Here is a 27,810-nt window from a genome sequence, read left to right as displayed (position 1 = left end):
TGGTCTACTCTGTCACATTGACCAGACGTGATGGGAGAGGCAGGCGTACCCACACTTTACCGCACTACGCGCCACCTGCCGGCTTGTGTGTTTATACACTGCTCAGTGGGCACGGGCAGTGGTGGGGAGGGAGGGGGGTTAAAAACACGTGCACCGTTGTTTAAAAGATCGTGAGTGGAGTGAGTGAGCAGAGAGTGAGTGAGTGAGTAGGTGAGTGGGTGAGTGAGTGAGTGGAGTGAGTGGAGTGAGTGAGTGAGTGGGTGAGTGGGTGAGTGAGTGAGTGGGTGGGTGAGTGGGTGGGTGGTGGTGAGTGAGGGTGAGTGGGTGAGTGAGTGAGTGGGTGAGTGGATGAGTGGGTGGGTGGGTGAGTGAGTGGGTGAGTGAGTGGGTGAGTGGGTGAGTGAGTAGGTGAGTGAGTGAATGGGTGAGTGAGTGAGTGGGTGAGTGTGTGGGTGAGTGTATGAGTGAGTGGGTGAGTGAGTGGGTGAGTGGGTGAGTGAGTGAGTGGGTGAGTGAATGAGTGAATGGGTGAGTGGGTGAGTGAGTGGAGTGAGTGAGCAGAGAGTGAGTGGGTGGTGAGTAGGTGAGTGGATGAGTGAGTGGGTGAGTAGGTGAGTGAGTGAGTGGGTGAGTGAGTGAGTGTGAGTGTGTGGGTGAGTGAATGAGTGAGTGGGTGAGTGAGTGGGTGAGTGGGTGAGTGAGTGGGTGAGTGGGTGAGTGAGTGGGTGAGTGAATGAGTGAGTGGGTGAGTAGGTGAGTGAGTGAGTGGGTGAGTGAGTGGGTGAGTGAGAGAGAGAGTGGGTGGGTGGGTGGTGTGGGTGAGTGAGTGCGTGAGTGAGTGGGTGAGTGGGTGGGTGAGTGAGTGGATGAGTGAGTGGGCTGGGTGGGTAAGTGGGTGGGTGAGTGGATGGGTAAGTGAGGAGTGAGTGGGTGAGTGAGTGGTAAGTGGGTGAGTGAATGAGTGAGTGGGTGAGTGAGTGGGTGAGTGAGTGAGTGAGTGGGTGGTTGGGGGTGAGTGAGTGAGTGGGTGAGTGAGTGGGTGAGTGAGTGGGTGGGTGTGAGTGAGTGGCTGATTGAGTTAGTGGGTGAGTGAGTGGGTGGCTGAGTGAGTGAGTCAGTGGCTGAGTGAGTGAGTGAGTGGGTGGTTGGGTGGGTGAGTGAGTGAGTGAGTGGGTGAGTGAGTGAGTGGGTGGGGGTGGTGTGAGTGAGTGAGTGGGTGAGTGAGTGGAGTGAGTGGGTGAGTGAATGAGTGAGTGAGTGGGTGAGTAGGTGAGTGAGTGAATGGGTGAGTGAGTGGGTGAGTGAGTGAGTGGGTAAGTGAGTGGAGTGAGTGGGTGAGTGAGTGGGTGAGTGAGGGGTGAGTTAGTGGGTGAGTGGGTGAGTGAATGAGTGGGTGAGTGAGTGAGTGGGTGAGTGAGTGAGTGAGTGGGTGAGTGAGTGGGGGTGAGTGAGTGAGTGGGTGAGGAGTGGGGGGTGAGTGAGTGAGTGGGTGAGTGGGTGAGTGAGTGAGTGGGTGGTTGGGTGGGTGAGTGAGTGAGTGGGTGAGTGAGTGGGTGAGTGAGTGGTGGGTGGGTGGTGGGTGAGTGAGTGAGTGGGTGAGGAGTGAGTGGAGTGAGTGGGTGAGTGAATGAGTGAGTGGGTGAGTAGGTGAGTGAGTGAAGGGTGAGTGGGTGAGTGAGTGAGTGGGTAAGTGAGTGAAGTGAGTGGGTGAGTGAGTGGGTGAGTGAGTGGGTGAGTTAGTGGGTGAGTGGGTGAGTGAATAAGTGGGTGAGTGGGTGAGTGGGTGAGTGAATGAGTGAATGAGTGAATGAGTGAGTGGGTGAGTGGGTGGTGAGTGGGTGAGTGAGTGGGTGAGTGAGTGGGTGAGTGAGTGGGTGGAGTGAGTGAGTGGGTGAGTGAGTGAATGAGTGGGTGAGTGAGTGGGTGAGTGAATGAGTGGGTGAGTGAGTGAATGAGTGAGTGGGTGGGTGAGTGAATGGGTGAGTGGGTGAGTGGGTGAATGAGTGAGTGGGTGAGTGGGTGAGTGAGTGGGTGGAAGGTGGAATTGATTGCAAGTCTAGTGTGCTCACCACTACACCATATATACCGATCATTTATTGTCATTTCAGACTGCAGGTGCATGCTTCTTACCTGAAGGATATCAAGTTGAGAGGTACGCTTGTAAAGCTCTCACTGTGCTTTGTTAACGAGGATTGAAAATAATTGCATCGAAATATCAAGTAAACATTCGTGTCATTTGTTTTTATTACTGTTGTAGATTTGCTGACCAAAGGAATTGCATACCATCATGCAGGAATGGAAATGTCTGATAGAAGAAACATTGAAGATGTTTTCTTGCGAGGAGAACTGCCAGTGCTGTGTACGTAAAACACGTGTATACACTTTATTCATGGAGAGATTGTAGATTATACTATGAGGCATCTCCTTTACCAGTGTACCAGTTGAAAGGGTAAAAACCTACTACTAGATTGTAGATTGATATACGTGTCCATGCATCAGGTTTGCATGCGGCTTTGTGAAATTAGTAGGGTCTGTCATGTGTGCATATTTCAGGATTACAAACCCATACTGAGCCATATATACTAATAACCCAAAACCTCTATTATGGAGCATCTAGCAACATTGCCCCATCCGCGAAACTACTGCAGAATGTGTGCCAACACAGCGGGTTCTTTCGTGATCGCCTTGTGATGAAAGAATGGTGCAAATACAGAGTGTGTTTGTTTGTCTTCTTGGTTCTTTCGGTAAAGTCACGTAGAAGGGAAGTAATAAAATAATAAAAATGAAACATAATAAAATAACATAATAATTATTATGTAAAATTTTATTATTTTATTACTTCCCTTCTACGTGACTTACCGAAAGAACCAAGAAGACGAATCCCTGCAGTCACGAAAGCTTTAAATCAAAAGTTTATTATTTATTATGTTTATTTTTATTATTTTATTACTTCCCTTCTACGTGACTTTACCGAAAGAACCAAGAAGACGAATCCCTGCAGTCACGAAAGCTTTAAATCAAAAGTTTATTATTTTATTATGTTTTATTTTTATTATTTTATTACTTCCCTTCTACGTGACTTTACCGAAAGAACCAAGAAGACGAATCCCTGCTGCAGTCACGAAAGAAGCTTTAAATTATTTTATTATGTTACAATTTTGTTATTTTATTATTTCCCTTCTACGTGACTTCACCGAAAGAACCAAGAAGACGAATCCCTGCTACAGTCACGAAAGAAGCTTTAAATCAAACTGTGTTTGTTTGATTTCTCTGCAGTCTCCACAAGTACACTGGCTATGGGTGTCAACCTTCCTGCACACCTGGTCATCGTCAAATCGACGATGCACTACACCGGGGGAGGCATGCTGCAAGAATATAGGGACACAGATATTCTACAGATGATTGGCAGGGCAGGAAGACCGCAGGTAGATGCACATCTTCTGTATATGTTGGTTCATGCATCCTTACTTTTCTGAACTAAGTACGGTAAAACTTTGGATTGCGAACATAATTCGTACCGTAAATGTGTTTGTAATCTAGAGCACTCGTATAGTTAAGGGAAGTAATAAAGTAATAAAAATACAACATAATAAAATAATATAATAATATAATAAAATAAAATAATATAATAAAATAATAAAATAATATGATCATATCATATTATATTTCGATGTAAAGCTTTCGTGACTGCAGGGATTCATCTTCTTGGTTCTTTCGGTAAAGTCACGTAGAATGGAAATAATAAAATAATAAAAATAAAACACAATTAAATAATTCTCACGACGTTTCGGCCACAACGCAAGCAGCCGTCCTCAGGTGAAGAACAGGTCTGTCGATAAGACAGAGTCTGAATGACACGTCCTAGGCTTGGAGCGTCTATTTAAGCTGGGAGGGAGGATGAAGAGCGCCTTGACAAAATAATTCCCAGCTTAAATAGACGCTCCAAGCCTAGGACGTTTCTTTCAGACTCTGTCTTATCGACAGACGTGTTCTTCACCTGAGGACGGCTGCTTGCGTTGTGGCCGAAACGTCGTGAGAATTATTTTATTATGTTTTATTTTTATTATTTTATTATGTTTTATTTTTATTATTTTATAATTTCTCTTCTACGTGACTTTACCGAAAGAACCAAGAAGACACTCTTATAGTATCAGTTGTGATCGCGTGACGCTCGGCAGACAAAGCGTACACACGCACTGCTCGTATTGCAAGACCTCGCTCGTTCATCAAATTAATATTTATTCTAAAAATTTGCTCGTCTTGCAAAACACTCGCAGATCAAGTTACTCGCAGTCCAAAGTTTTACCGTATCCGTTAGAAAAACTTAAATGCATTGTGCACAAATGTATTCTAGTTTATTGGATCCCATCTCTTGAAACCCATCATGTGGACAATGCAGCATCTATTTTGAAGAGGTCAAGATTTTTTGCTTATTGATGTGATGCTCATCTCCTACTTACAGCCCTCGGCCAGGGGTGGACCTCCTCGATTCCAATGGAATGGGAGAGTCTTTCTAAAGGACAACCAATGTAGACTTTTTCACAAAGTGATACTTATTTTATCGACCAAAGAGGGATGATGGGCTGAGTCAACCTCTAGCCATGAGTTGAACTCACAGACGATTGCAAGACGGCCGCTCTACCTCTGAGCCACATGGCTGGTTCTGCAGGATGCACTGTTACACTTGCTTAGTTATGAATGTGTCATTTTATCGACCAAAGAGGGATGATGGGCTGAGTCAACCTCTAGCCATGAGTTGAACGCACAGACGATTGCAAGACGGCTGCTCTACCTCTGAGCCACATGGCTGGTTCTGCAGGATGCACTGTTACACTTGCTTAGTTATGAATGTGTCATTTTATCGACCAAAGAGGGATGATGGGCTGAGTCAACCTCTAGCCATGAGTTGAACGCACAGACGATTGCAAGACGGCTGCTCTACCTCTGAGTCACATGGCTGGTTCTGCAGGATGCACTGTTACACTATTCTAAGTCAGTTATGAATGTGTCATTTTATCGACCAAAGAGGGATGATGGGCTGAGTCAACCTCTAGCCATGAGTTGAACTCACAGACGATTGCAAGACGGCTGCTCTACCTCTGAGCCACATGGCTGGTTCTGCAGGATGCACTGTTACACTTGCTTAGTTATGAATGTGTCATTTTATCGACCAAAGAGGGATGATGGGCTGAGTCAACCTCTAGCCATGAGTTGAACTCACAGACGATTGCAAGACGGCTGCTCTACCTCTGAGTCACATGGCTGGTTCTGCAGGATGCACTGTTACACTTGCTTAGTTATGAATGTGTCATTTTATCGACCAAAGAGGGATGATGGGCTGAGTCAACCTCTAGCCATGAGTTGAACGCACAGACGATTGCAAGACGGCTGCTCTACCTCTGAGTCACATGGCTGGTTCTGCAGGATGCACTGTTACACTTGCTTAGTTATGAATGTGTCATTTTATCGACCAAAGAGGGATGATGGGCTGAGTCAACCTCTAGCCATGAGTTGAACTCACAGACGATTGCAAGACGGCTGCTCTACCTCTGAGCCACATGGCTGGTTCTGCAGGATGCACTGTTACACTTTTCTTGCTTAGTTATGAACGTGTCATTCCATGTCCACCAGTTGTTAAGACATGTAAATGTGCTTTTGTTAGGAGAATGGTAAAAAGTTAATAACCAATAGGATGACAAGCGCAGTGATAGATCATGGACGTGTGTCGTCATGCTGGAAGTGGGGAGCGCTCGTGCGTGTCATGCACACTCGAGATGGCAGTACAGAAAGTTGGTTGTGAACACATTTGTGTGAACCTGTGTGTTTCCCCCAGGAATTAGTGTTTCCTCCCAAACACAAAACATGTTCAAATAAATTTCGATTAAAAGCTTTCGTGACTGCAGGGATTCATCTTATTGTTTTTTTCGGTAAAGTCACGTAGAAGGGAAATAATAAAATAATAAAAATAAAACACAATTAAATACTATTTTGTACTTTATAATAAAATAATAAAATAAAACATAATAGAATACTATTTTGTATTTTATAATGTTTTATTTTTATTATTTTATTATTTCCCTTTCTACGTGACTTTACCGAAAGAACCAATAAGATGAATCCCTGCAGTCACGAAAGCTTTAAATCAAAATTTAAATCGAAATGTATTTGAACATGTTTTGTGTTTGGGAGGAAACACAAAATACCAAATTATATTTTATAATGTTTAATTTTTATTATTTTATCATTTCCCTTCTACGTTCAAATCAACCATGCCAATAATTCAATGCAGGATCCATCTTAATTTCCTGAGACTCATTAAAGCTTTTCCTGAATTTATCTAATGATTAGTACGGCTAATTATCTATGTTTATGTAAAGTGACATGCGTTGTATCGTTCACAGTTTGATGTTTCAGCCACTGCCGTGATACTGACAAGAAACGAATTGAAAGAAAAATATGAACAAATGCTCAGTGGAACTCAGAAACTAGAAAGCAGGTAGGACAGTAACGACAATATTGTTCTACACTATGGGGACCTCATTTGCCAGTAAAAATATGATAATTGGTTCTTTACCCTTCTATCTGGCAACAAAACTGACACCTTTTTGCATGGAGTCATGTTTGCATAGACCGCAATACCTGCAGTCATAATACAAACAAAAAACACAACTCTGATAATGTATGCACTGTCCTTGAAGTTGATTGGTCCACACCCGAGACAGCTTTCCTTAGAGCCCAGTCTCATATGGGTTGGACCAGATGACGCCAAAAGGCGCACAACTCAAGGACAATGCACCATCAGAGTATGAGAGCTCGGGGCAAGCATCTACACTATGGGGACCTCATTTGCCAGTAAAAATATGATAATTGGTTCTTTACCCTTCTATCTGGCAACAACCCATATGAGACTAGGCTCGAAGGAAAGCTGTCTCGGGTGTGGACCAATCAACTTCAAGGACAGTGCATACATTATCAGAGTTGTGTTCTTTTGTTTGTATTATGACTGCAGGTATTGCGGTCTATGCAAACATGACTCCTTGCAAAAAGGTGTCAGTTTTGTTGCCAGATAGAAGGGTCAAGAACCAATTAACAATATTGTTCTTCTTTGGTTCTTTCGGTAAAGTCACGTATAAAGATTAAATAATAAATTAAATAATAGCATCATACGACGTTTCTCTGTACCTGTGTTACTCTCTCTCTCTGTGTATCTCTGTGATGTCTGTCTGCTTATATGTCTGTCTGTGTGTCTATGTTGTGTGTCTCTCTCTGTGTGTGTCTCTGTGTTGCTCTCTCTCTGTGTATCTCTGTGATGTCTGTCTGCTTATATGTCTGTCTATAGTTTTCTGGTTAGATTTATTTGTTGCTATTTCATTTATACCTGATTATGATGATTGCTTGTGTTGCAGTCGAAACGTCGTGTGCTATTATTTAATTTATTATTTTATATTCTTAGGTTTTTTCGGTAAAGTCACGTAGGTAAAAACATTAAAAAGTAAAATAAATATCCTTTGTTATGCAGTCTCGTCTTGGTCTCAAGCCTCACCTTACCATATTAATACAAAGTATGCGGCCCTTCCCCCTCTCCAGCCATTATATAAACGCAGTGGTAGCTCCTGTAATCTCTCATTTACTTGATGCAGCTGTCGTGGCTGTGACGGTACCTCCTGAAGACGGAAGCTTGTGTTGCCTCCGAAACGTCGTGAATTTTTATTTTTATTTTACTTTAAAATGTTTTTACCTACACGGTGACTTTACCGAAAAAACCTAAGAATATGAATCATTGCAGTCACGAAAGCTTCAAATCTAGAATCATTATTTTATCTTTAGACGTGACTTTACCGAAAGAACCAAAGAATAATTGATGCAGTCACGAAAGCTTCAAAATTAAGATTGACAGTATTGTTGTTACATGTATACATTGGGCATACACATGTACATGTTTTGATTTAAAGCTTTCGTGACTGCAGGGAGTCATCTTCTGGTTCTTTCGGTAAAGTCACGTAGAAGAGAAGTAATAAAATAATAAAAATAAAACATAATACAATAATTCTCACGACGTTTCGGCCACAACGCAAGCAGCCGTCCTCAGGTGAAGACCAGGTGTTTCATTCAACACACTTGTCACATTGAAACATGTCCACACACGCGCGTCGTTATTTCAGATTAACAACACAGTCATTCTGGGGAAATACTAATTTATCTTCTTGGTTCTTTCGGTAAAGTCACCACGTAGAAGGGAAATAATAAAATAATAAAAATAAAACATAATAAAATAATTCTCACGACGTTTCGGCCACAACGCAAGCAGCCGTCCTCAGGTGAAGAACAGGGCTGTCGGAAAGACAGCGTCTGAATGAGCTTCTACGTGACTTTACCGAAAGAACCAAGAAGATAGATCACACACGTGTTCTGCAATCTCCACTTGGGCTCTGGGTGAATCTTAGAATCGACTCTGAGATCGTGTTACTTGCCCATAAAGCACCCACCTACATTGGGACTTTTAGAACCCCAGTATTCTATCTCGCAATCTACATTTCATGGATCCCAGTCTTCTCTGCATCCCACTAATGAGACGGCACTCCAAGGGCGATGGGGCCTTCTGCTGTGTGGTTCTACATCTGTGGAATGCCCTCCAAAGACATGTTTGTGATTGGGAATTGTCAATGTTTATGAAGTCACGATTGAAAGCTGACGTCCTTACTATTTCTTTGGAACACTAGAGCAATTACTGAGTGCAACGTATTCAACGATGACATTTTCACATGCAACAGCTCTTTGGTTCTTTTGAGGAAAAGTAGCGTATCAATATAAACATTTATTTAGAATTATACTATCTTGTTCAGGATCTTTCCAATTTCCATGCTATAATGAAAACTTTCTCAGTTAATTTGAAGATACGTTCAGAATGATGTGTTTTTTTTCTACCTTTTGTGAATTTCCATTAAGCATCTTCCTCTCTGCATCTTCCATGTTCCCATCGCTATGAAGTAGCTACCGTTAATTTCATCTTCTTAGTACTTTCGGTAAAGTCACGTAGAAGGGAAATAATAAAATAATAAAAATCAAACATAATAACATACAATTCTCACGACGTTTCGGCCACAACGCAAGCAGCCGTCCTCAGGTGAAGAACAGGTCTGTCGGAAAGACAGCGTCTGAATGAAACACCACCAAGCTTGGCAGCGTATATTTAAGCTGGGTTAGAGTAGGAGGGCGCCTTGACAAAGGAATTTGCATATCAACAGAGGAATGTTGCATATTTATGGAAAAATGCAGATATGGGATTAGTCACTACTTGTGGAATGTGTAGGAGATGGGGGGGGGGGGGGTTCAAAGTCATATCATGCCCGTGCATTATGTAGGATTAGCAGCAACAAGGGGAGGCAGTAGGGTTGGCAGTCATAAAGGGAAGTAATTTTAATAGTAAGAAGCTGCAGCAGCCAAACCACCACCACTACGTACCAGAGGTGTGGACTCGAGTCATGTGACTTGGACTCGAGTCAGACTCGAGTCATGAATTTGATGACTTCAGACTCGACTTGGACTTGCATAACAATGACTTTGTCCCACCTCTGAGCTGGTGTGGACTCGAGTCATGTGACTTGGACTCGAGTCAGACTCGAGTCATGAATTTGATGACTTCAGACTCGACTTGGACTTGCATAACAATGACTTTGTCCCACCTCTGAGCTGGTGTGGACTCGAGTCATGTGACTTGGACTCGAGTCAGACTCGAGTCATGAATTTGATGACTTCAGACTCGACTTGGACTTGCATAACAATGACTTTGTCCCACCTCTGAGCTGGTGTGGACTCGAGTCATGTGACTTGGACTCGAGTCAGACTCGAGTCATGAATTTGATGACTTCAGACTCGACTTGGACTTGCATAACAATGACTTTGTCCCACCTCTGAGCTGGTGTGGACTCGAGTCATGTGACTTGGACTCGAGTCAGACTCGAGTCATGAATTTGATGACTTCAGACTCGACTTGGACTTGCATAACAATGACTTTGTCCCACCTCTGAGCTGGTGTGGACTCGAGTCATGTGACTTGGACTCGAGTCAGACTCGAGTCATGAATTTGATGACTTCAGACTCGACTTGGACTTGCATAACAATGACTTTGTCCCACCTCTGAGCTGGTGTGGACTCGAGTCATGTGACTTGGACTCGAGTCAGACTCGAGTCATGAATTTGATGACTTCAGACTCGACTTGGACTTGCATAACAATGACTTTGTCCCACCTCTGAGCTGGTGTGGACTCGAGTCATGTGACTTGGACTCGAGTCAGACTCGAGTCATGAATTTGATGACTTCAGACTCGACTTGGACTTGCATAACAATGACTTTGTCCCACCTCTGAGCTGGTGTGGACTCGAGTCATGTGACTTGGACTCGAGTCAGACTCGAGTCATGAATTTGATGACTTCAGACTCGACTTGGACTTGCATAACAATGACTTTGTACCACCTCTGAGCTGGTGTGGACTCGAGTCATGTGACTTGGACTCGAGTCAGACTCGAGTCATGAATTTGATGACTTCAGACTCGACTTGGACTTGCATAACAATGACTTTGTCCCACCTCTGAGCTGGTGTGGACTCGAGTCATGTGACTTGGACTCGAGTCAGACTCGAGTCATGAATTTGATGACTTCAGACTCGACTTGGACTTGCATAACAATGACTTTGTCCCACCTCTGAGCTGGTGTGGACTCGAGTCATGTGACTTGGACTCGAGTCAGACTCGAGTCATGAATTTGATGACTTCAGACTCGACTTGGACTTGCATAACAATGACTTTGTCCCACCTCTGAGCTGGTGTGGACTCGAGTCATGTGACTTGGACTCGAGTCAGACTCGAGTCATGAATTTGATGACTTCAGACTCGACTTGGACTTGCATAACAATGACTTTGTCCCACCTCTGAGCTGGTGTGGACTCGAGTCATGTGACTTGGACTCGAGTCAGACTCGAGTCATGAATTTGATGACTTCAGACTCGACTTGGACTTGCATAACAATGACTTTGTCCCACCTCTGAGCTGGTGTGGACTCGAGTCATGTGACTTGGACTCGAGTCAGACTCGAGTCATGAATTTGATGACTTCAGACTCGACTTGGACTTGCATAACAATGACTTTGTCCCACCTCTGAGCTGGTGTGGACTCGAGTCATGTGACTTGGACTCGAGTCAGACTCGAGTCATGAATTTGATGACTTCAGACTCGACTTGGACTTGCATAACAATGACTTTGTCCCACCTCTGAGCTGGTGTGGACTCGAGTCATGTGACTTGGACTCGAGTCAGACTCGAGTCATGAATTTGATGACTTCAGACTCGACTTGGACTTGCATAACAATGACTTTGTCCCACCTCTGAGCTGGTGTGGACTCGAGTCATGTGACTTGGACTCGAGTCAGACTCGAGTCATGAATTTGATGACTTCAGACTCGACTTGGACTTGCATAACAATGACTTTGTCCCACCTCTGAGCTGGTGTGGACTCGAGTCATGTGACTTGGACTCGAGTCAGACTCGAGTCATGAATTTGATGACTTCAGACTCGACTTGGACTTGCATAACAATGACTTTGTCCCACCTCTGAGCTGGTGTGGACTCGAGTCATGTGACTTGGACTCGAGTCAGACTCGAGTCATGAATTTGATGACTTCAGACTCGACTTGGACTTGCATAACAATGACTTTGTCCCACCTCTGAGCTGGTGTGGACTCGAGTCATGTGACTTGGACTCGAGTCAGACTCGAGTCATGAATTTGATGACTTCAGACTCGACTTGGACTTGCATAACAATGACTTTGTCCCACCTCTGAGCTGGTGTGGACTCGAGTCATGTGACTTGGACTCGAGTCAGACTCGAGTCATGAATTTGATGACTTCAGACTCGACTTGGACTTGCATAACAATGACTTTGTCCCACCTCTGAGCTGGTGTGGACTCGAGTCATGTGACTTGGACTCGAGTCAGACTCGAGTCATGAATTTGATGACTTCAGACTCGACTTGGACTTGCATAACAATGACTTTGTCCCACCTCTGAGCTGGTGTGGACTCGAGTCATGTGACTTGGACTCGAGTCAGACTCGAGTCATGAATTTGATGACTTCAGACTCGACTTGGACTTGCATAACAATGACTTTGTCCCACCTCTGAGCTGGTGTGGACTCGAGTCATGTGACTTGGACTCGAGTCAGACTCGAGTCATGAATTTGATGACTTCAGACTCGACTTGGACTTGCATAACAATGACTTTGTCCCACCTCTGAGCTGGTGTGGACTCGAGTCATGTGACTTGGACTCGAGTCAGACTCGAGTCATGAATTTGATGACTTCAGACTCGACTTGGACTTGCATAACAATGACTTTGTCCCACCTCTGAGCTGGTGTGGACTCGAGTCATGTGACTTGGACTCGAGTCAGACTCGAGTCATGAATTTGATGACTTCAGACTCGACTTGGACTTGCATAACAATGACTTTGTCCCACCTCTGAGCTGGTGTGGACTCGAGTCATGTGACTTGGACTCGAGTCAGACTCGAGTCATGAATTTGATGACTTCAGACTCGACTTGGACTTGCATAACAATGACTTTGTCCCACCTCTGAGCTGGTGTGGACTCGAGTCATGTGACTTGGACTCGAGTCAGACTCGAGTCATGAATTTGATGACTTCAGACTCGACTTGGACTTGCATAACAATGACTTTGTCCCACCTCTGAGCTGGTGTGGACTCGAGTCATGTGACTTGGACTCGAGTCAGACTCGAGTCATGAATTTGATGACTTCAGACTCGACTTGGACTTGCATAACAATGACTTTGTCCCACCTCTGAGCTGGTGTGGACTCGAGTCATGTGACTTGGACTCGAGTCAGACTCGAGTCATGAATTTGATGACTTCAGACTCGACTTGGACTTGCATAACAATGACTTTGTCCCACCTCTGAGCTGGTGTGGACTCGAGTCATGTGACTTGGACTCGAGTCAGACTCGAGTCATGAATTTGATGACTTCAGACTCGACTTGGACTTGCATAACAATGACTTTGTCCCACCTCTGCTATGTACCGTTCATTTGTCAACACCTTCGGTCTCCTGCAGTTTGCACATGAATCTAACAGAGCACCTCAATGCAGAGATCGTCTTGCACACGATCACAGATGTCAACGTGGCATTGGATTGGATCCGATCCACATTCCTGTACGTTCGGGCACTCAAAAACCCAAAGTATTACAGTAAGAAATGCATTTGCAATTCAAAATGAAAACGTACAATATTCGCGTGACAGATGCAAAAAAAAATAGCGTTGCCTCTTGAATCGCTAATGTGTGTGATAGTATACTCTTAGGTTTTTTTGTAAAGTCACCGTGTAGGTAAAAAATAAAAATAAAATTAATGAAAGTAAAATAAAAATCACGACGTTTCGGAGGCAACACAAGCTTCCGTCTTCAGGTGGAACCTTCACAGCCGCGATTGCTGTGAGGAAATAACATGTTTGAATGTTATGAAGTACAAAGGACATAATTAGAGTGTATTTGTAAGGGGTCAATGTTAAACATTCTGACAATTTAGAGTTTGTTCATTGACATCAAGTGTTTAAATAGTTTTGACTATGACAAGATAAAGTCACGTAGAAGGGAAGTAATAAAATAATTAGAATACAATATAATAAAATAATATAATAATATAATTAAATAATATAATATAATAAAATAATATAATTTAATAAAATAATATAATAAAATAATATAATATAATAATATAATAAAATAATATAATAATATAATTTAATAATATAAAATAATATAATAATATAATTTAATAATATAATATAATAAAATAATATAGTAATATAATTTAATAATATAATATAATAATATAATATAATAATATAATTTAATAATATAATATAATAATATAATTTAATAATATAAAATAATATAATATAATAATATGATTTAATAATATAATATAATAATATAATAATATAATTTAATAATATAATATAATAAAATAATAAAATAATATAATATTATAATATAATATAATAAAATAATATAATAATATAATATAATAATATAATATAATAATATAAAAAAAATGTTACTTCCCTTCTACGTGACTTTACCGAAAGAACCAAGAAGATGAATCCCTGCAGTCAGGAAAGAAGCTTTAAATCAAAATTTATGACAAGATATTCACCTGTTAAAGTCATTTTAAGTACATCTCAAGCGATGCATAAAAAGGCAGCATACTGACAAATAAATGCACTCTGTGTGAATCACTGATACAGAATTTGCCGCTGGTCTGAGCAAAGAGGATATTGAGAAGAAACTTCTGCAAGGTATAGTGATATTAACGCAATTTCACATCAAACTGTAATTTTACAGGAATGATCGTAGACAATGCTCACGAAGTTTCGATTGCAACACAAGCAATCATCATCAGGTGTGAAAACCACAGCAAGAAAATTAGAAAAAAAAATAAGTGCCGGTTTTTTCCATTTTTTTTTTGCTGTGTTTTTCACACCTGATGATGATTGCTTGTGTTGCGATCGAAACGTCGTGAGCATTTTATTGTTTTATATATTTTTTATTTTATTGTTTCCCTTCTACGTGACTTTACCGAAAGCGCCAAGAAGAAAAATCTGGACCTGTTTCGACATTCAATGTATAAGCCGTCAGGCTGGCTTGAACCAATATTAGTGACCTGCCAGACGTCACTAGGCAGGGATCTGCTCTGTTAGCTATGAATGTGTCGAGCATATTTTTGATTTTAACAAATATGGGAAGGCTGATGACCTGCTTAGTTCATTGGTTGTATTGTCCACAACGACGTCAATGTTTATTTTGCATTCTTTATTTCAGAACTATGCTTAGAGAGTTTGAACTCACTGGCCACTTACAAGCTAATTTGTATGCAGAACGGATATATTAAGCCAACAGGTAATTCATCATTCTGCTTATTATTATTACTACGTGTTTATTTTCTCTATTTGTGATGAAAAAACATAATGTCATTTCACATTTTATTCGTATATAGTGTCCAGTCATCAGTGCAAATCTCAGAAGGTGCTGTAGAATTTGTAACGTGCACAGCTTCCTAACGGAGTCACAGGAGGAAACGCACAGACCAGCAGGGGAGGCAGTGAGAGCATTTGCCAACAACTGCCCACGCCCTGTGCCGCTATATTGGGATGTTTCGCCAACTCCATGAATTATAGCAATATGCAATATAGATCGTTTATTGTCATTGTCACCAGTACAACGAAATTTAAAATGCTCACCAGTCAGGGCATCATTCATAAATTTAAATTGAATTAAACAAGAAAATAAAAATAAAATTAAATGAAAGATAATCAATTTATACTATATATAAAAACAGCCCAAGTATACCCACATAAGGTTACATTTTGTCATTGCACATCTCTATTTCACAGTCAATTGTAAACGCTATTACTTAATAATTAATTAGCATTATTGAGTGTGCTGATCGCTGTAGGATAAAAGCTCTGTTTGAATCTGTTTGTCCTTGTTTTGACCGATCTGAATCGTCTGCCTGATGGCAACAGCTCAAACAGTGAGTGTCCAGGGTGAGAAGAGTCCTTTATAATGTTAATGAGCGTCTGTGCATGGAACAAAAACGTACGTGTGCCAGGGGTAGTAACTCAATATCCGTGCATATGGATGTCACGAATTTGCTCTTCTGCCATACCCTGGCAAGCCAAGCATATGGCGATATTGGCGACCTTGGGAAGGGAGTTTTTACAATTTGTGTTTGTATTCTTAGGTTTTTTCGGTAAAGTCACCGTGTAGGTAAACAATTAAAATGAATAAAAGTAAAATAAAATAAAAATCACGGCGTTTCGGAGGCAACACAAGCTTCCGTCTTCAGGTGGAACCGTCACAGCCACGACAGCTGTATCAAGTAAATGAGAGATTACAAGAGCTACCACTCCGTATATATGATGGTTGGTTTAATAAAAAGTGTGGTAGCTCTTGCAATCTCTCATTTACTTGATACGGCTGTCGTGGCTGTGACGGTTCCACCTGAAGATGGAAGCTTGTGTTGCCTCCGAAACGTCGTGATTTTTATTTTATTTTATTAATTTTACATTTTTTACCTACGTGACTTTACCGAAAAAAACCTAAGAATATGAATCCTTGCAGTCACGAAAGCTTCAAATCTAGAATTTGTGTTTGGTCGAGCCACCCTGTATTACAGGCATGAAGTATAGCCACCGGTACCCTGGCATTTAATTTAAGTTTATTTTTAAATCCTTTATATTAAGTTCACTTGCTTGCTTGAGTGCTTGCTTGCTTAGGACCGTGCAAATCTTTCGGTCGTTTTTTAACCCACTTCCCGTGATCCAATCGAGCTGACATTTTGCACACAGACTCGTTGTGCGAGACAATTAATGTTCGTGAAAATTTTTTTTCCAAAATTATACACTTTTTAAGATTTTTTTTTATATTTAATTACCAATTGCTTAATGGTGGCAATGCAATCATCTGACCCATAGGTGGCAGCCATCTCAAGCCAGAGGACGAGAGGACTCTAGCCGCCACGCATATAAAGGATTTATAGTGAAAAACTTTGATTGTTACGGGTTAATTTTTGACATATCACGGGACCTCCTTTGCCTTTCTTTTAATGTTTTGCTATTTCAACAAAACTGGTTTTATGTTGCACAGATGTCGGTAGATTGATGGCTTCCTACTACATGGCATTTGACACCATCAAGCTGTTTGGCACTATACAGGGATCGGAAGCCATTCAAGACCTGGTAAGCCAGGTCACAGAGTTGGCTTCTCATTGTTCCACATCACCACCATCAACTCACGTCAACACGGCTGACTGCGCAATCTCCCTTACTTAGCAGAGGCAGAGAGCCCCCTACTCCTCTGCCCACCCACCCCCCCTTTGCCCCCTGACCCCATCCCCCACACACACATTCACTCGTACATCCTGATCTCTGGACTGCACATTGCACTACATCGCACTACCACACTGGTTTAAATATCTTATTTCTTTAAATACTTTATTTAAATAATATTTTACATTTTAAAAATTCTTGACTGTTGTCTATTTTAAGTTTATTACATTTTTGATTATTTATCTTGTGTTGATCGCCGATTGTTTATTGTTTATTTATGTCTGTTAATTGTGATTAATTTTTGTATTGCTTGGTTGCACCGTGGAACCAAGAGAGAGGACTGTAATTTCATCTGTGTTGTATGTCATGCATGTAACACACTTGACAATAAAGTGACTTTAAGACTTTAAGACTTTAAGAAAGGGTTCATGACAACGCATGACAGCTAGTGACTGTAATCATGTTAACAGACAAGAATTCGTATTCTTAGGTTTTTTCGGTAAAGTCACCGTGTAGGTAAAAAACATCAAAATTAATGAAAATAAAATAAAATAAAAAAAAAATCACGACGTTTCGGAGGCAACACAAGTCTCCGTCATCAGGTGGGACCGTCACAGCCAGATTAGCTGCATCAAGTGAAGCAATTATTCAAGATGTAATCCCTTATAAGCAAGTTGAAGGGGGGGGAGGAGAGGGGGGGGGAGCTCATCAGAATGTGGTAGCCAATGATGACGGAGACTTGTGTTGAGCGCTCCGTGCTGTCTTTGAGCCCTGCCCCCCCTCCCTCCCGATACGTTTCCATTCATTGGCTACCACATTCTGATGAGCTCCCCCCCCCCCCCTCTCCTCCCCACCTTCAACTTGCTTATAAGGGATCACATCTTGAATCATTGCCTCACTTGATGCAGCTAATTCGGCTGTGACGGTCCCACCTTATGACGGAGACTTGTGTTGCCTCCGAAACGTCGTGATTTTTTGTTTTATTTTATTTTCATTAATTTTGATGTTTTTACCTACACAGTGACTTTACCGAAAAAACCTAAGAATACGAATCCTTGCAGTCACGAAAGCTTCAAATCTAGAACTGACAAGGATGTGTGTGTGTGTGACACGCATCAAACAACCACTTATAGCAACAGCAGCAGCGGCAGCGGATTTGACAAGCGGCTGTAGACTATTATTTTGGATATTTGACAACAGGCCGCGAGTTATTTTGTAACAGGTCCCTGCGGGGTGGGCTGGTAGGAACGAATAGCCAAAGAATATAAACATAATGTATTATTATTACACTTGTTTAGTCAGGAAAGCCTCACTGAGTCTAAAGGTTTTTGTAGGGTCCTGCCAAGTGTTTGCAGTAGGGGGCGATGTTGCTACACCTAAACGGACGATACAACGGGAGAGATTGAGGCCTAGTTCTAGGCTTTAGGCCTAGCTGTAGGCTTTAGGCCGCTGTGAGTTAATTTTTAATTTAAATGTTTTAATTGTTAATGTAAAAGCTTTAAATGTAAATGTTTCTATTTAAAAACATCAGGGAATGTAACATTGTTAAACATTAACTCCCTTTCACACACGCGGGGGTACGATACGAAGGGAGAGTTTGAGGCCTAGTTCTAGGCTTTAGGCCTAGCTGTAGGTTTTAGGCCGCTGTGAGTAAATTTTTAATTTAAATGTTTTAATTAAAAACTATCTCAGGGAATTATAAGGGAATGTTACACTTGTTTAGCCAGGAAAGCCTCACTGAGTCTAAAGGTTTTTGTAGGGTCCTGCCAAGTGTTTGCAGTAGGGGGCGATGTTGCTACACCTAATCGGACATCGGACGGACGATATAATCTATTGTAGGCTGGTTCACTTCGTTCCTACCAGTAAAACAAATTAATAAGCAGACAAGCAATTGTGCAGATGTAGAACTCGTACTCGTGTTGTCTTTCTCGCCCCGTTTATTTTCTCCTCAAGGTCCACACCTTCTCCCCATCGCCGCTCCGTGGCCACCCGTTCGCCCCGCCACGCCATCCGCCATCAGCGGCGCTCTGTGTCCCTCCGCTCTCTCTCCAGCTCTCCCAGAGTCCTTCGCTCCGCTGCTACCCTGCTCCGTATATTCTCTGATGCACTGCTGCCGCTGCTACCGCTGCTGCCGCTGCTGCCGCTGCTGCCGCTGCTGCCGCTGCTGCCGCTGCTACCCGCTGCTGCCGCTGCTGCCGCTGCTGCCGCTGATGCCGCTGCTGCCGCTGCTGCCGCTGCTGCCGCTGCTGCCGCTGATGCCGCTGCTGCCCCTGCTGCCGCTGCTGTCACTGCTACTACCACTGCTGCCGCTGCTGCCACTGCTGCCACTCCTACCGAAAGAACCAAGAAGAAGAAAACAGTTTTGCCATTTTGATTTAAAGCTTTCGTGACTGCAGGGATTCATCTTCTTGGTTCTTTCGGTAAAGTCACCACGTAGAAGGGAAGTAATAAAATAATAAAAATAAAACATAATAAAATTATTCTCACGACGTTTCGGCCACAACGCAAGCAGCCGTCCTCAGGTGAAAACCAGGTCCGTCGAGGCGACAGAGTCTGACTCTGTGAGAATAATTTTATTATGTTTTATTTTTATTATTTTATTACTTCCCTTCTACGTGATGACTTTACCGAAAGAACCAAGAAGAAGAAAACAGTTTTGCCATGTTTGGTGGTCATCAAATACTGATTTGACCCTGTAATGGATGTGCGTTTAGTGTCAGGGCAGACTTGGGAGCTCATTGTGCGTGTTTATCGTGCAGTAGATGCGGGATCTGACGGAGGGTGGAATTATTTTCCAATTCTGTGTAGCGGCATCAACGGTGTTGGCCACGATGGCATCTTGATCTTTGACCTTCTGTACAGGTGACGCTCATCTCAAGCTGTCGAGAGTACAAAGACATCGCACTCCGCGTCAATGAAAAGAAAGCCCTGAACACATTGAACGTGGCCAAAAAGCACATCATACGGTAACAATCGGTGACACATCGCAAAATAAACATTAGCATCGTCGTAAAGAATGGGAAAAAATAATAAGCGTACAATATAACTCCTTCACATACAGTGAGGGAAAAAATTAACCCGTAAAAACAAAGTTTTTCACTATAAATCCTTTATGTGCGTGGCGGCTAGAGTCCTCTCGTCCTCTGGATTGAGATGGCTGCCACCTATGGGTCAGATGATTGCCTGCCAGCATTAAGCAATTGGTAATTAAATATAATTAATTTTTTCCTAAAAAGTGTAAAATTTAGGAAAAAAATTTCACGATAATAAATTGTCACGCACAACGAGTCTGTGTGGAAAATGTCAGCTCGATTGGATCACGGGAAGTGGGTTAAAAAACGACCGAAAGATTTGCACGGTCGCAAGCGCGCAAGCAAGCAAGCAAGTGAACTTAATATAAAGGATTTAAAAAGTATTTGATCCCCTGATGATTTTGTACGTTTGCCCACTGACAAAGAAATGATCAGTCTGTAATGTTAGTGGTAGGTTTATTTGAACAGTGAGAGACAGAATAACAACAAAATAATCCAGAAAAGCGCATGTCAAAAATGTTATACATTGATTTGCATTTTAATGAGGGAAATAAGTATTTGACCCCCTCTCAATCAGAAAGATTTCTGGCTCCCAGGTGTCTTTTATACAGGCAACGAGCTGAGATTAGGAGCACACTCTTAAAGGGAGTGCTCCTAATCTCAGCTTGTTACCTGTATAAAAGACACCTGTTCACAGAAGCAATCAATCAATCAGATTCCAAACTCTCCAAATAAACCTACCATTAAAATTACAGACTGATCATTTCTTTGTCAGTGGGCAAACGTACAAAATCATCAGGGGATCAAATACTTTTCCCCCCCTCACTGTATCTGTCCATCCACATGAAATAATGCAGACACGTGACACTTCCTATCAGCCGCCACGTGGAGTTGTGGGAGTGCATCATCTCAGCAGACTTGGTTCCACGCAACCAAACTCTGGACTGGTGTTGACATTTCGTGTCTCATCAGCAGTCACTTTTGTTTAAACCAATGTAGGTGAATTGCCATTTGTAAATATACAATTATACATAATGTGTGTTGGCAAAGTTACATTACAATAAATTGCAATTTTGAAATGGTATATTTGGTCAGTTTGAAGAATGTTAGGTATTTTTAAAAATCATTTATATTAAGTTCACTTGCTTGCTTGCTTGCGCGCTTACGACCGTGCAAATCTTTCGGTCGTTTTTTAACCCACTTCCCGTGATCCAATCGAGCTGACATTTTGCACACAGACTCGTTGTGCGAGACAATTAATGTTCGTGAAATTTTTTTTCCAAAATTTTACACTGTTTAGGGAAAACATATTAAATATTTAATTACCAATTGCTTAATACTGGCAGACAATCATCTGGCCCATAGGTGGCAGCCATCTCAAGCCAGAGGACGAGAGGACTCTAGCCGCCACGCATATAAAGGATTTATAGTGAAAAACTTTGTTTTTACGGGTTATACTTATTTTAAATCCTTTATATTAAGTTCACTTGCTTGCTTACGACCGTGCAAATCTTTCGGTCGTTTTTTAACCCACTTCCCGTGATCCTATCGAGCTGACATTTTGCGCACAGACTCGTTGTGCGTGACAATTTATTTTCGTGAAAAAAATTTTAAAAAATTTTCCACTTTTTAGGGATTTTTTTTTTCATATTTAATTTAAATACCAATGTGATAAAAATGAAACTCTTACAAAAAAAAAACAGAAATGAATAATAAAATAAAACCGATGCCACGCATATAAAGGATTTATAGTGAAAAACTTTGTTTTTACGGGTTAATTTTTTAAGATCCTGTGTTAATGTCATTACATCTTTGGAATCAAAATACAGAACCTACACTACTGGAATCATGTTGAAAGTTTCATATCAAATGTTTTATCGGTCTAAAATTTGTATTATAATTAATTTAAACAAAAGGTTTCTCGGATAGTGAAACATCAGGTGAGAAAACATTTACATATTTGAGACAATAGTAGTTGTTAATGTATTACGTATTTCAAAATATTGTATGGATAAACGAATGGGGTTTAAGTCGGTATGAGCACATGTTTAGTGTATATTGTATATTGGGTGTGTATTAGTCATTTGTATAAACCATTATGAGTGAGTCTGAATGCTTATATCATTTCAGATTTCCAATGCCCGGTAAAATAAAAACCAGTGAAATGAAAATCAACTGGTAGGTACAGCTATGGTTTCAATGCTCCTGTTAAGATAGCACATGCGTTTACATTTGGAGTTGGTTATGAACTTTATTTCTCGTTAGCAACACGACTTCGTGTTTAGACCTTCTTGGTTCTTTCGGTAAAGTCACGTAGAAGGGAAGTAATAAAATAATAAAACATAATAAAATAAAATAATTCTCACGACGTTTCGGCTACAACGCAAGCGACCGAAACGTCGTGAGAATTATTCTATTATGTTTTATTTTTATTATTTTATTACTTCCCTTCTACGTGACTTTACCGAAAGAACCAAGAAGATGAATCCCTGCAGTCACGAAAAAAGCTTTAAATCGAAAAATTCGTGCTTAGAGTTTTAACGTTCTACACATTTGCAGATTATTATACATTTTAATTGGAGAGCCTTCAAGATGTATTGACACTCACTTTAACACTCGAAACTGCGTCTATATTGCAAAAACAGTGTGTTCAAGTGGAGAATTCTGCTTTGCTACACAATTGAAATGATGCTTTGTTTGTAGTCTCATTCAAGCTCAGCTGGGATGTGTCCTCGTGCAAGATTTTGCGTTGATACAGGACACTGCGAAAATCTTCAGGACTGGAATCAGACTTACAAAATGTCAGTTTCAACTGCACCATTAAAACAAATGCACTTTGTTTCCGGAGCTAACGTTTAAAAGCACGGCAGTATTTATATCTATCTTCTCCAACCATTATATAAACGGAGTGGTAGCTCTTGCAATCTCTCATGTACTTGATACGGCTGCCGTGGCTGTGACGGTTCCACCTGAAGATGGAAGCTTGTGTTGCCTCCGAAACGTCGTGATTTTTATTTTATTTTACTATTTTATGTTTTTTACCTACACGGTGACTTTACCTAAGAATATGAATCATTGCAGTCACGAAAGCTTCAAATCTAGAAGTATTAATATCTGTTGTATCTCCGTTTTGCGTTTGTAGGTCTTGCCGAATTTTTGCAACAAAAGGATAAACGGAATAACTTCCAGGCCGTGCTGAATGCAGTCCAACTCACGAAATGTTTTCGTGCAAAGCTTTGGGAGAATTCACCTTCCGTTTTAAAACAACTTGAAAAAATCGGTAAATGATCGTCCCTTTTACGTATAAAAGCAATACGTACGCAATGATTGACAACCACGAAATTCTATTCATAAGACCCTTCAATTAGACGCGACTTAACCTCAGTGTGTTTCTGCTGTAGGCTTCTCAATGTCCAGCGCACTGGTCAATGCTGGATTGACATCTTTTGAGAAAATTGAAAACACTCATGGACGGGAAATTGAGTTGGTGAGATCATGGGTTCATCGTCTTGGTTCTTTCGGTAAAGTCGTCACGTAGAAGGGAAATAATAAAATAATAAAAATAAAACATTATAAAATAATTCTCACGACGTTTCGGGCCACAACGCAATTTGAATAGTAAGGAGCTGCAGATGAATCTGAAGATGAATGCCTGCAGTCACGAAAGCTTTAAATCGAAATGTGTCAACAGCGCAAAAGGCGTACAGCTCACAGACTATTCTGCGCTATCAAAGTAACGAGGGCTCGGGGTGAGCATCTACATCATTAGACCTCCTCTGGTCTGGCACCAATTGAGGCGAGGCTCAAAAGAAAGCCGTCTCTGGGGTGGACCAATCGGTTCCAAGGGCAATGCATCATATTATCAGAGTGTGTGTTTTTGTTTGCATGTTGACCACAAGCAGGGGCGGTTTCTTCATTAGGGCGATTGGGCGACGCACCACCAATCTCATTCAACCACAGAGTCACGCTAGCCGTCACTGCAGCCTCTGGATATAGTCCAATCAGCGTAATGTCACGTTCTGTGGAGTACCGCCTCTTTTTGGGCGATTTCACTCCGGCTGAGAATCGCCCCGAGTGGCCCCATAGACTTACATTCAAAGATGTTCTTTTCGAACGGGGGCGCTGCCATGCATTCTCTACGGCTTCCGGGAGGGCTCGCACTAACGTGCTTACGTCATCATACGTAAGCCACCTAGTGGAATCTTTAATAAAAGAAACTGAGTGGATTGTAATAATAGTGAGTATAGAAACAAACAAGGAGATGTATTGTAAGAGTCACTTTATTTGTCATTAATATTAAAGAAGTGAAGTTGCCTTTACATGCTTAAGCTGTTAATTTATCCATTGCATGGGTGGAGCTTATCCTTATCAATCATCCAGACATTTGCCCCCCCTGGGAGATTTTGCAGGAGCCGCCACTGACCACAAGTATTGTGGTGAATGCACCACGTGATTCCTCGTAAAAAGGTTTCAGTTTTGTTGCCAGAAAAAAGGGGGAAACACTTTTATTATAATTATAACGCATTATAATCGTCAGCCTTCCTTAATAATAGTAACACCAGCCAATAACGAGTGCATTTCTTGTTTGTAAACAACATCATTGGAACCTCATTTGCCAGTAAAAATATGATAATTGTTTTTTTACCCTTCTATCTGGCAACAAAACTGACACCTTTTTTTTACTCCTTGTCAAAAAAAAGGTGTCCGTTTTGTTGCCAGATAGAAGGGTAAAACACCAATTATGTAAACAACATTTCAACAAAACTCAAATGATGTTTTTGCTGGTGGTGTATTCCTGCATTGTGCAGATAGTGAACAGACACCCTCCATTTGGGAACCAGATGAAAGACGCCGTTCAGCATCTTCCCAAGTACCAAGTCAGCATGGTGCAGGTAGATGAGTCTGAGCCCTCATCATACGTAAGCACGTTTCAGTCAACAATATTATTTGTCGCCACCTAGTGGAATCTTTAATAAAAGAAACTGAGTGGATTGTAATAATAGTGAGTATAGAAACAAGATGTATTGTAAGAGTCACTTTATTTGTCATTAATATTAAAGAAGTGAAGTTGCCTTTACCTGCTTAAGCTGTTAATGTATCCATTGCATGGGTGGAGCTTATCCTTATCAATCATCCAGACATTTGCCCCCCCTGAGAGATTGTGCAGGAGCCGCCACTGCTGCTGACTACAGTGGGGCAAGTGGCCGTTGGCTTTTAGAATGTTGCTACATCTTCTTGGTTCTTTCGGTAAAGTCACGTAGAAGGGAAATAATAAAATAATAAAAATAAAACTTAATAAATAATAATTCTCACGACGTTTCGGCCACAACGCAAGCAGCCGTCCTCAGGTGAAGAACAGGTCTGTCGGAAAGACAGCGTCTGAAGCAGACAGACCTGTTCTCCACCTGAGGACGGCTGCTTGCGTTGTGGCCGTAACGTCGTGAGAATTGTATTTTATTGTGTTTTATTTTTATGACTTTATTATTTCCCTTCTACGTGACTTTACCGAAAGAACCAAGAAGATGAATCTCTGCAGTCACGAAAGCTTTAAATCGACATGTTGCTACAATTTTTCTGTGTTTTGTTAAGTGTTTTTTCCCGAGGTTTTAAATGAAGAAATCGACTAATTAACTTTTATCTTCACCTTAGTAAAAGTCAATTTCATATTCTTAGGTTTTTTCGGTAAAGTCACGTAGGTAAAAAATTAAAATTAATAAAAGTAAAATAAAAATAAAATAAAAATCACGACGTTTCAGAGGCAACACAAGCCTCCGTTTCCACCTGAAGACGGAGTTTTGTGTTGCCTCCGAAACGTCGTGATTTCCATTTTATTTTTATTTTTATTAATTCCAATTTTTTTACCTACGTGACTTTACCAAAAAAACCTAAGATTATAAATCCGTGCAGTCACGAAAGCTTCAAATCTAGAAAAGTCAATTTAATTTCATGGCTTGCTAAGCTTTGCCTATCATCAATTCAGAATAGCGCTGGTTGCTGTTTGTCCCCCCAGGGTCACCGGCACTACAAGGCTGTGGCTGAGGTGATGATCACAGTGGTTCTGAAGAACTTTGCGGAGCTGCAGTCCCAGCGCACAGCTCCGGACAGCCACATCTGCACGCTGCTGATGGGCAACTCCGACAACAACCTCGTCCACCGGCAAATCATCACGTGCGCTCACATTCCACATCGCAGTAATTGTGACAAGGCCACGTGTGTTTGATGTTGAATATGTAATAACACGCTGGAGACGGCTTGTAGAATCGGTCCTTTTATTTCACTTTCTTTGCAGTTCACAAACACTCCCCGTTGCTGGCAGGCAACGGGAAGCGGGCAGACAGCCACCAGAGGCACACCACCACGTGGCACCCGGAGCCCCACTCGCGCGTGGCCTCTCCCCCTCTCTTAGTTCTGTGTTTGACCCCGTGTCTCTCCTCTCTCCCCTTATTTAACGCCTGGGTCACGTGGTACCCTCCAGCCAATCCTCAATAGCCTGCGCCGAATGTTCCAGATTCCCCATCAACTCCCGGGACCACGCCCCTGACTTGTCTTCCCATTGGCTGAGGCCAAGACCAGCAGAACCAATCACCTAGATTCCCCATCAACTCCCGGGACCACGCCCCTGACTTGTCTTCCCATTGGCTGAGGCCAAGACCAGCGAAACCAATCACCTAGCTGACATCCCGTGATCACGCCGTGGCCATGCTCCCAGGCTCTTCCCCCATTGGCTGTAAAGCGGGACCGGCCAAGTCGATCACCATGTGAATCTGACATAGGCTCTTATTACAAATAGAACAAAATCTTCATTAGCCTGATCATTTGAGAGGCAGACATCGCACCTGCTTGCTTTGACATTCCTCAAAGACACCGGTGAACCATCGACCGCATCACAACATCAACAGGGCAATGTGCTATCAACAACAAGGCAACTCCTACGACTAATTGGGAATGGGACACAAGCGTAGGATTGATCGCCCTGTCGCTGGCCGCCTTTGGGGAGAGTGTATCGTGTGAAAGGCCGAAACACCCTAGGAACCAAAGGTTCACTACTGACGATGCGCTCCCCAAATGTCACCAGGCTCACTGTTCGTGAACTCTTGGAAGTGCTTGCACAAAGGATAGTAACATCTCATCCTGTGTTCTTTGGAATCAGTGCGACGAGTGGCCATGTAACCCAAACTATGGAGCAGAAGTAAACCCCTGTGGCCTGCTCGCCTTCAAGTAGAACAGCTACGCAAACTCGCTCCTTAAGCTCTCGTGGCTATCAGATCTCGACATGGCATTTAGCTCCTCCTGAACATGCGGCAATATAAAGGAATAGAACACAACAATAATTAGCATCATATTCAAGTCAATGTAACACAATACACGAGCAGGGATTACGCCTCGTTCCTATACGTCAACAACATTGTTCCTCTTCTTGGTTCTTTCGGTAAAGTCACGTAGAAGGGAAGTAATAAAATAATAAAAATAAAACACAATAAAATAATTCTCACGACGTTTCGGCCACAACGCAAGCAGCCGTCCTCAGGTGAAGAACAGGTCTGTCGAGGCGACCTGCAGTCCCAGCGCAGACTCTGAGGACGGTTGCTTGCGTTGTGGCCGAAACGTCGTGAGAATTGTTTTATTATGTTTTATTTTTATTATTTTATTACTTCCATTCTACGTGATGACTTTACCGAAAGAACCAATAAGATGAATCCCTGCAGTCACGAAAGCTTTAAATCGAAACATTGTTCCTAGAAACAAATATTCAAATTTTAAATGCACTTGTTACTGGCGAAATTAATAACAATCGCCCGTTTATTGATAGGGCCTTTTCATCCGGGGTGTCTATGAACGCAGTGAGCGACTGACGTTACGTCTCAGACACATTTAAATGGGCAC

At 41.9% G+C, this 27,810-nt stretch overlaps 1 protein-coding gene across 1 annotated transcript in view; it reads left to right on the top strand.

Annotated features, from left to right (window-relative positions):
* Nucleotides 1-2,121: 2,121 nt before the first annotated feature.
* The window catches only part of LOC133345792 (probable ATP-dependent DNA helicase HFM1), a 46,069-nt gene continuing 20,380 nt past the window's right edge, over nucleotides 2,122-27,810 (top strand). The window contains exons 1-15 of the mRNA XM_061556766.1: nucleotides 2,122-2,152; nucleotides 2,258-2,359; nucleotides 3,277-3,425; nucleotides 6,402-6,496; nucleotides 13,120-13,253; nucleotides 14,312-14,362; nucleotides 14,886-14,963; nucleotides 16,713-16,804; nucleotides 19,757-19,860; nucleotides 22,057-22,104; nucleotides 22,630-22,727; nucleotides 23,069-23,206; nucleotides 23,328-23,413; nucleotides 24,735-24,818; nucleotides 25,937-26,094. Coding sequence (XP_061412750.1) covers nucleotides 2,296-2,359; nucleotides 3,277-3,425; nucleotides 6,402-6,496; nucleotides 13,120-13,253; nucleotides 14,312-14,362; nucleotides 14,886-14,963; nucleotides 16,713-16,804; nucleotides 19,757-19,860; nucleotides 22,057-22,104; nucleotides 22,630-22,727; nucleotides 23,069-23,206; nucleotides 23,328-23,413; nucleotides 24,735-24,818; nucleotides 25,937-26,094 — 1,379 coding nt within the window. The 5' untranslated portion in view covers nucleotides 2,122-2,152; nucleotides 2,258-2,295. The remainder of the gene's footprint in view (nucleotides 2,153-2,257; nucleotides 2,360-3,276; nucleotides 3,426-6,401; nucleotides 6,497-13,119; nucleotides 13,254-14,311; nucleotides 14,363-14,885; nucleotides 14,964-16,712; nucleotides 16,805-19,756; nucleotides 19,861-22,056; nucleotides 22,105-22,629; nucleotides 22,728-23,068; nucleotides 23,207-23,327; nucleotides 23,414-24,734; nucleotides 24,819-25,936; nucleotides 26,095-27,810) is intronic.

The sequence above is a fragment of the Lethenteron reissneri genome, chromosome 23 (assembly GCF_015708825.2).
Source record: "Lethenteron reissneri isolate LAM-NWPU_2019-01 chromosome 23, ASM1570882v1, whole genome shotgun sequence".
Taxonomy (NCBI): domain Eukaryota; kingdom Metazoa; phylum Chordata; class Hyperoartia; order Petromyzontiformes; family Petromyzontidae; genus Lethenteron; species Lethenteron reissneri.
Note: the sequence above shows the minus strand (reverse complement) of the source record. Positions and strands in the feature narration are given on the sequence as shown.